The following is a 9,831-nucleotide window of genomic DNA, read 5'->3' on the forward strand; positions in this document are numbered from 1 at the left end:
GAGTGAACCATTATTCCAGGTGCGTGCTTGCTCCCTTCCAGCCATAAGAGAGGGCTCATCCACCCTCTACAGCTGTGGATGTGATATGTTTCCCCCAGTTGCTTTTCAAGTCCAAGAGCTGCTCACTCTGAAATAGGATTTATGGCCTTTTATGGCCTTTCTCTTAACTGCTGCTGCCTTGTCACATACATAGGGCTTTCTAAGTTCTACTCTGTAGCTCATGGGTTAAAAAAACACCCTGGTTTTTATTATATAATGGCTCTTAAGTTCTCTGTGCCATGAACAAAGGAGGGCTTGATAGGTGTTCATGCCCTGATGGGTTGTGTAAAGTAAAGGAGACTTGTTTGAAGGAGAGAGGCTTTTTTTTTAAATAAAGGGTGCTGCAAAATCTTGAAGGATATGCATTTTATAAATTCCATTCAACTGTCAGCTTCAGTAATCCTTGTTGGTGTGTGCTCACCATTTACAAGGAAGACATCATTGAACACCACCTGTCACAGAGACTGTCCTAAAATTTTTTGCCTTAATGTGGTAGTAGATGCAACGTTGTAATGTCCATAGGTGCTTTTCCCGTTATAAAAGATTGCTAAAGACAAATATAACCCCTAACCCCTGGGCTTTTTCAGTCACTGTGAAAAGTGTTGTAAGGCAATTGAAGGGGTTTACAAAAAGGTTCACCTTGCAAATGTCAAAATGACAGCACTGCAAGGTCTACTTTAACCTCATCCACCGGACGACGGGCCTCTCCGGCCAGGTCTCCACGAGCAGGCTCCACCTCCCTCTCCAGACAAAGGGTTGTAACCTGGAAAGAGAAAGTGTTTTTTTAGTCGTCTTCACCTATTTATCAAAATAGGCCAGAAAATGCAGGCTTTCCCCCACCTAAACATTCTCCAGGAGGCTGCTTAACGTGACCATGCTTTTCTTCCATTGGCTTTCCCTGGTTCATTTGTGAACACCTACACAACCTTGAGTGTTCCATCTACAAAGCCAAGCAGGGAGAATTGCTGTGTGAGGTGTTGGGTTACTTACCACCTCCTCTCAAAGGCTTCTTGCCTTTTCGTTTCATGAAGCTTGAAGTAGAGGGCTCTGGGCTGTTTTCTTCCTGTTTGTGTACAGAGTGGTGCAGGCAGTTAGGGGGGGAAGACCCTGACATAGACCTTCTGTAGTAGGACGGACACATCGACTTAAAATTTAGCCCAGTCAGAACTCACCTGAGGTTTCTTCGCATTTCCTTTGTAACTTCTTCCTTCTTGCATGCTGTCCCACATCTCAATCTTCTGTCTCCTTTTCTCTTCTTGGAGCTTTAATTGAGAAGGAAGGGACATGTTTATATTATATATGCGGCTTAGTGTCTTTGCTTGATAGCTTATATATATCGGTTTGCATTATGGGATTTTAACATGTCACTATTGGAGCTTAGCTTGCGGTGGCGTGTACCGCCAGTGGTTTCCTACTTTGAAGCAAAGGGGGGGGGGGCTGGGGGGTGTGCTCGGGGGGGGGGGTTGTGCTCGCCGCCTGCCCTCGGTAATTCAGTTTGAATTGGCAGACAGCTTTACCACAAATCATTTTATTAATTACAATTTATGTGTGTAGCAGTGTTTATTTCATATGACTGCCAGGCTTTTTCTAGTCAGATATTTACCCAGATGCAGGTTTTTTAAATTAACGATTTGGGAAGGGGAGGATGCTCTCAAAGACAGAATAGCCGTTCGCCTGTATGCAGGGAGGCCCAGGTTCGACTCCGAGGCTATTGGAGCAAAGATGGTGGCTGCCTCCCTGTTTTTTACCAGCTTAGGGAAAAAAAAAAAGGGCCCTGGCCGGTGGGCTCAGGGCTAGCTGACGCTCTACCACGCGGAGGACCCGGGTTCGATTCCCGGCCAGGGCACATAGGAGAAGCGCTCAGAGCGCTTCTTGCTTCTCCACCCCCCCCTCCTTCCTCTCTCTCTCTCTAATAACCCCTCCCGCAGCCAGGCTCCATTGGAGCAAAGTTGGCCCGGGCTCTGTGCCTCTGGTCGCAAGTGGGCGTGCCGGGTGGATCCCGGTCGGGCGTATGCGGGAGTCTGTGTCTCTCCGTGTTTCCAGCTTTAGAAAAATGCAAAAAAATCGGTGGTTCTAGAAAATTTCCCGTTTTATCCTCAGATTCTGAAGACCTTTCCCTAAAAGGCGAAGGGGTTGACCAGATGGCCCAGCTGATTTATCATCTAGAACCCTTGCCTGACCTGTGGTGGCGCAGTGGATATAAAGCGTCGACCTGGAAATGCTGAGCTTGCCTGATTGATGCTTCCAGCTCCTCCCCCCTGTCTCTCTCTCCCCCTCTCTCTCCTCTCTTCATCTCAATACACCCCTGCTATCCACCCAGGTTGCATCAAGACTAGGAGGTGTAGGTATTTCAGTTATACATTGGGCCCCTGTACACCCAAAAACAGAAAGCAATGAACTAAGGAGCCTTGACGTTTCTCATCTCTCTCTCTCTCACACACACAAAGGTGATCAATTCTAACCAACTGAAAAATAAAAATGCCAAAAAGCTAGTTATTCCCAATAAGCCTCTAAAGCAGGGGTCTCAAACTCGCGGCCCGCAGATTAATCCACGAAGTTTGATTGGTGGGCGGGCCGCACGACCGCGAGTTTTGAGACCCCTGCTCTAAAGCATTGTATGTAAACTAAATCATACCTGTCTCAGTTTTTCCTTATGCCTCTCAACCTGTGCATTTAACTCTTCTTGCATTTTCAAACGAGCAGCTGCTAAAGCCTCTTGTCGTTTCACAACAGCATCAGGTTCTACAATGAAACAAAAAAATTAAGCTGAACCAACTTGTCTAGACAGGAAAGAATCCATTATAAATTTAATATAAAAAGTACAGACATCAGCTGATGAACACACATTTACATATTTTTGGCTCCTTAGGGGTGTAGGAGACCACTCCACAGCCATAGTTCTTAGCCCAGGTTAAAAACCGATGTCACTGTTAGAAGTGCAAAACTCTAGTTCTGTGTTCTGCTGGGCACACCAAGATTTCATGCCATGGCCTGGACATCTCCAAACACCCAGTCTTTGGGTCGACCAGCATTCTAGAACACAGCCAAGGAAACAAGTTTTCTGGTCACTAGCCTCACTTTAGCTTTTTCATGGAAGGAGTAATCCTTCTGCCCCAGCACTCATAGAAAACACCCAACTTACCTGTTATTGTCTACTCTGAAGCGATCTGCTCATCTGTTCAGACCCAACACCATACTATACTGCTTTTACTAGAAGTGTGAATTTCTGTTGGGTCATTTTTAGAATGAAACCACGAAGTGCAGTTTTTTAACTACCTTTTTAACACTGCACTCCAAACACCATACACACACAGTGACTTTCTGCAGTGCTTCCTTAAAGCAACCCTCTTTGATGTGCCCATCCCATCACCACACTTGTGGACAGAGATGGCGGGTGCTGTTCCTGAAACCCTGCATCTCAGGTTATTACAACTGTACTTTGTAATTTGCTCTTGGGCATGTGGCTAACAATCAAAAAGACTGGGAGCCTGACCTGTGGTGGATACAGCGTCGACCTGGAATGCTGAGCTCACCAGTTCAAAACCCTGGGCTTGCTGGTCAAGGCACACATGGGAGTTGATGCCTCCTACTCCTCCCCCTTCTCTTTCTCTATCCACTCTAAGATAAAATCTTTTTTAATTTTTATTTTATTTTATTTTATTCATTTTTTAGAGAAGAGAGAGAGAAGGGGGGGAGGAGCAGGAAGCATCAACTCCCATATGTGCCTTGACCGGCGACCTCAGCATTTCCAGGTCGACGCTCTATCCACTGTGCCACCACAGGTCAGGCCTAAGATAAAATCTTTTTAAAAAAAGACACTTGAAATACATCACTTAAAACCTAGACCTTGGCCCTGGCCAGCTGGCTCAGTGGTACAGGAGCTACCTGGCATATGGATGTCCCAGGTTCAGTTCCCAGTCAGGGCACACAGAAGTGCCCATCTGCTTCTCCACTCCCTCCCCCTCTTGCTTCTTTACCTTTCTCTCTTTTCCTATAGCAGTGGCTCAATTGGAGCGACTTGGCCCCAGGCACTTAGGATGGCTCCATGGCCTGTGCTTCAGATGCTAAGAAAACCTCAGTTGCTGAGCAACAGAGCAATGCTCCAGATGGGCAGAACATCGCCCCCTAGTGGGCTTGCCACCTGCTTGGCGCACATGCAGGAGCCTGTCTTTGCCTCCTCTCCTCTCACTGAAATATATATATAAAAAGACTGGGAATGGCAGAACCACAGGGTTTCATGGGAAAGGAGAGGCATGTTGGAGCGAATGACCCCTTTCAGGACTCTGCTTTCCTCCCCAACCTCAGTAACCATGGTAACGCAGGTGAAGAACAACTTGTGCTTAATTAGGCTATTCTCAAAGCACTTAATGTTTCTTTGGGGTATGGTCCTTAGACATGTAGCTTCTAACCACTGAAAAGGCAACCACTTTGGAGGGAATGATTTTTTTAAAACAAACCTAAATTTTGAAATCAGGTCTAATGAGCAAGTTGTAATTAAATTATAGTGAACATGAAGAATGAAACAGCTCGGAGTCAGTCAGCAGACCCCACGAGTGAAGTTTTCAATCTCATCCATCCCGGCAATGAACAAGCCCCTTCCACAAGCTATGAATGAAGACCCAATACCCCTCACCAGGCAGCATTTCCCACCTCCATGAAAAACCCGAGAAAAGAAAATCAAGGGTGCCTCAAGCTAGATAGCTTAATTGGTTATCGCTGGGAAGCATACAGGACGTTCCTCTCTCTCTCTCCCTTCCTCTCTTTCTAAAATCAATAAAATAAACATAAAAAAAATCAGTGGCACACATTCACCAGTTGTCAGGCATAGAATGGGTCTGACTCGCAATGACACCCCGGCTCCGTGGTCAGGTACTAACCCGGGGCGGCCGCCGCCGGGTCCAAGCGCCTCCGCCGCAGGGTCCGCAGGTGTGGGGAGAGCTTCAACAGGACCAGGTACAGCAGAACGCAGCTGAAGACGATGTGCCAGCCGTAGGCGGCCAGCAGGGAGCCCACTGCAAGGAAGAGCGCCGTTAGCCAGAACCCTGCCGAAAGCAGGCCCACCCCTGGGAGCAGAGAATTGAAAAGAAGGAAGAACAGCGCACAGCTCCGGGGAATGCGGGGAGCCTGGGGCGGCGCACGGCCCCGGGGAAAGCGGGGAGCCTGGGGCGGCGCGGGAGGACCGGGGCAGCGCACAGCCCCGGGGAAAGCGGGGAGCCTGGGGCGGCGCGGGAGGACCGGGGCAGCGCACAGCTCCGGGGAATGCGGGGAGCCTGGGGCGGCGCAGGTGGTACCGGCGGGCGAGGTGCAGGAGGGAGAAGAAAAGCAGAGACGGTGCTGGAGGGAGGGAGACTACTGGGCAGACTGCACCGGTGACACCGATCTCCCCTGATTAACCCATGTCAGCCCGACACACTCATTCCAAGGAGGAACGAAAGGTGCGGATGAGCAGGGCAGGGGCGAGAAGCGAGGACGGGAGACAAACGCGCGGGCTCAGCGGAGCCCGGCCACCGCAACCCGACCGTGTGTTTAGCAGGAAGGGGCCTGAGCCCAGGCCGGCCCGGCCGGCCGCACAGCGGAGAACGACGCGCCGAAGATGGCGGCGCCGCTACCTCACTGCCACCCCGCTGCCACCCCGCTGCCCCGCGGCGACTCACCGGTGACGTGCAGGAAGCGTAGCCCCTCGCTCTCCAGAGCGGGACGCGTGGACAGGGGCGGCTCCGGGTCCCGCTCCATGGCCGACGGAGCTCCCCAGGACTAGTGGAGGCCCCGCCGCGTCAGTTCCGGCCTTCGGCTTCCGGCCCGCCCCTACGTATACGTGCCGGGGGCGTGGTTTTAGTGGTGTGTCCAGTCACGGCGCAGAGCTGTGAGATTGGCGGGGCAGAGGGGCGGGCAGAGGTCCGAAGCTGGCTAGGCATTGGATAGCCCTGAAGACATTTTGGCGACTCGCGATTGGCCAGAGATGGTCACGGGACTGTCCTTATTACTGTTTACTATTTAAAAAGGATTCTTCTTGATTGGTATTAATAGGAGAAACATGGCCTTGTAGCACATATTTATGCAATCAGTGCCTGAGTCTTCTCTGTGCTCTGAGCAAGGCTCGAACTGGCAACCTGAGCGTTTGCAGACTGGTGCTCTAAATAACTGAGCTAATCCACAGTTAGGTAACTGCTTGCGCTCTTGACGGAGTAATCTGCTTCTGCTCCAGGTGTTGCCTTTTAGGCTGAGAAAGTCCCGCTAACTCTCATTTTTCCTCTCCTCCGGAATCAAAACCTCTAGGTCTAAAGTTTGAGTAATTTTTTTGTTTTGCTTTTAAGATTTTTTTTTTTTTTTTTTTTTTTAACAGGGACAGAGAGAGAGAGAGTCAAAGAGAGGGAGAGCTAGGGACAGACAGACGGAACGGAGAGAAATGAGAAGCATCAATCATCAGTTTTTCGTGGCGACACCTTAGTTGTTCATTGATTGCTTTCTCATATGTGCCTTGACCATGGGCCTTCAGCAGACCGAGTAACCCCTTGCTCGAGCCAGCGACCTTGGGTCCAAGCTGGTGAGGTTTTTGCTTAAGCCAGATGAGCACGCGCTCAAGCTGGCGACCTCAGGGTCTCGAACCTGGGTCTTTCCGCATCCCAGTCCGACACTATCCACTGTGCCACTGCCTGGTCAGGCGCTTTTAAGAATATTTTGAAGTGAGCCGTACCTAGCAGTCTCAAAAGCTCATTGACAATTAGAAATATAATTTTTAAAGCGGAAAACCATAGCCCTCACCCACCCCGTGATACCAAACCTAGTTTTATTACCTGACCTAATTACTGTTTCAGTAACAGTCACCATCCCTCTGTGTCCTCACCATAGAAAGAAGTGGCAATCCGAATGGTGAAAAACATTAGTCATTCCCTTTCCCCAAAGACGCCCCCATCTAAAAAGAATCCCCCTTTTTTTAAATTTTATAAGAATTTATTCGAGCCAAACTGACAACATATACTGGGGAGCCAAATCTCAAATGGTCCCTCTCCCCCTCCACTCCTGCCTTTTTTTTTTTTACAACAGATTCTTTGGTTTATGTTTTATTGCTTTTTAGAGAGAGGAAGGGAGGGAGAGAGAAGCAGGAACATCCATCTGTTCCTGCATGAGCCCTGACCAGTGATCAAACTGGCAACCTCTGTGCTTCAGGACCATGCTCTAACCAACTGAGCTATCTGGCCAGGGTTTTTTTATTAATTTTTTTAAAAACAAATTTGTGCCTGACCAGGCGGTGGCGCAGTGGATAGAGTGTCGGATTGGGATGCGGAGGACCCAGGTTCGAGAGCCCAAGGTCGCCAGCTTGAGCGCGGGCTCATCTGGTTTGTGCAAAAGCCTACCAGCTTGAACCCAAGGTCGCTGGATCCAGCAAGGGGTTACTCGGTCTGCTGAAGGCCCACGGACAAGGCATATATGAGAAAGCAATCAATGAACAACTAAGGTGTCACAACGAAAAACTAATGATTGATGCTTCTCATCTCCCTCTGTTCCTGTCTGTCCCTGTCTATCCCTCTCTCTGACTCACTCTCTGCCTCTGTAAAAAATAAATAATTTTTTTAAAAGATTTTATTTATTGTTTGGAAACAGAAAGAGAGAAAGGGGAGGAGGAGCAGGAAGCATCACGTCTCACATGAGCACACAAGCCCAGGGTTTCGAACTGGAGGCCTTAGTGTTCCAGGTTTACTCTTTATCCATTGTGCCACCACAGGTCAGGCACTTTTTTTTATTAAAAAAAACAACAAAAAACAAAAAACTTGATTGCTTGAGTTTTGAGAGAAAAGCATCAATTTGTTATTTCACTCATTTATTGATGCACTCATTGGTTGATTCTTGTCTGTGCCCTGAATGGGATTGAACCCACTTCCAGGCCAAGGCCTCAGCCTTTGTTTTATATTGGCTCCCTTAAACCTTCCTTCTTTTTCCCAACCCTTCGGAGTGCCCTTCTAGTTATCAGATAGGATACTGCCCAAGTCATGGCTCACTTAATAAAGACAATTAGATCATATTTACTTGATTGAATTTTAGTGTGAAAAACAAGGAGCAGGTGACAACATTGTGAGGGCACCAGGGCAACGTCTACGAGCAGCGTGGGAAAGATAAACGCCCAACTGGAAGCTTGAACACCGACTGCCCGTGGCGTCCATCTCTGGTTAGCCTCGAAGTTCCGCAAGTGGGCAGGTCCGGGAACAGCGCACAGGACCTTCCCAGCAGGGTGTTCAGAAAGCAGTAACGTGCCTGGCCAGGAGGTGGCGCAGTGGATAGAGCGACGGACTGGGATGTGGACGACCCAGGTTCAAGACTCCGAGGTCACCAGCTTGAGCTTCTTCGTCGAAAGGGTTTCTGCAATTAGCTAGCTGACTACTTGATTAAAAGGAGAGAAGTTTACTTCCTGACCTCACAACGACCCGTGTACGTTACACGTTATCCAATAAAAATTAGGCGTTGTCCCAGAGGACAGATGTGATTGGCTCTAGCCACCCGCAACCATGAACATGAGTGGTAGGAAATGAATGGATTGTAATACATGAGAATGTTTTATATTTTTAACATTATTATTTTTATTAAATATTTGTCTGCAAGCCAGATGCAGCCATCAAAAGAGCCACATCTGGCTCTCAAACCATAGGTTCCCAACCCCTGCACTATTTAGTCAGGGCACTGGCCTCTTTTTCCTTGGATTGCCAAATATGTATAAACAATTACAACAGCAAGCACAATAGCCATCCCGTGTGAATGTCCTATCTTACACTGGAAATATAGAGGTCATATAATAGGATTGCATCTTTTTTTTTTTTTTAAAGATTTTATTTATTGATTTTAGAGAGCGAGAAAGGGGGGAGAGGAATTGGAAGCATTAACGTGTAGTAGTTGCTTCTTGTATGTGCCTTGACCTGGCAAGCCCAGGGTTTTGAACCGGCGACCTCAGCATTCTAGGTCAGCGCTTTATCCACTGCGCCACCACAGGTCAGGCCGGTTTTTGTGTTTTTTCTTAAGTCATTTTGGAGCAAAAAGGGTAATTATTACTACTCAACCAAAATTATACCTATTTTTGTCAGGTTGGATCAGCAAAAAGATTTTTTTGGTGTGCTGCAGAATTTTAATTAGTTTAGGTGTGCCATGAGAAAAAGGTTGAAAATGACTAGTAAAAATCAATCCCTGGGGGGAGGTTTTATACAGTAGCTTAGTAGTTAAAGTGGCTTGGGTTAGCTAGGAAGTTTCTAACAGGCAGTTCCCTGCCTCGACAGCAGGTGTCATCCAGGGAAACGTCAGAGCTTCAGGGATGTGGCAGTGAACATTTTGAACATTTCAGAGCTCACAGTGCAGGGCAGGAATGAAGGAAGGTACAGGTTGTGGGAAACAGAGACTTTAAGTGAAACATTATGATGAAACTAATTTTACCGTGGGCTGATATACACAAGGGTTAAGTTCTGACGGCATATTTCTGGTCACCAAAACATTACTCACCTTCTACATAAAGACCCCAAACACCTCTAATATTTTAAAATTAATTTTAATAGGGTGACATTGATAAATCAGGGTACATATGTTCAGAGAAAACATCTCCAGGTTATTGTGACACTTGATTATGTTGCATACCCATCACCCAAAGTCAAATTGTGTTCCGTCACCTTCTATCTGGTTTTCTTTGTGCCCCTCCCCCTCCCCCTCCTCCTCTACCCTGTGGTAACCCCCACACTCTTGTCCATGTCCATGAGTCTCATTTTTATATCCCACCTATGAATGGAATCATATAGTTCTTAGTTTTTTCTGATTTAC

The 9,831-nt window shown here is 47.8% G+C and overlaps 1 protein-coding gene across 1 annotated transcript; it reads right to left on the reverse strand.

Moving 5' to 3' along the window:
* Window positions 1-609: 609 nt before the first annotated feature.
* Window positions 610-5,837, reverse strand: SELENOS (selenoprotein S). The gene is made up of 6 exons (XM_066354898.1): window positions 5,694-5,837; window positions 4,917-5,051; window positions 2,675-2,781; window positions 1,212-1,301; window positions 1,030-1,102; window positions 610-802 (listed from the first exon to the last, which is right to left on the reverse strand). Exons 1-6 carry the CDS (start codon window positions 5,770-5,772, stop codon window positions 723-725), a joined length of 564 nt encoding a protein of 187 aa, XP_066210995.1. The 5' UTR covers window positions 5,773-5,837; the 3' UTR covers window positions 610-722.
* Window positions 5,838-9,831: the final 3,994 nt, after the last annotated feature.

This window comes from Saccopteryx leptura, chromosome 13 (genome assembly GCF_036850995.1).
Source record: "Saccopteryx leptura isolate mSacLep1 chromosome 13, mSacLep1_pri_phased_curated, whole genome shotgun sequence".
Lineage (NCBI taxonomy): Eukaryota > Metazoa > Chordata > Mammalia > Chiroptera > Emballonuridae > Saccopteryx > Saccopteryx leptura.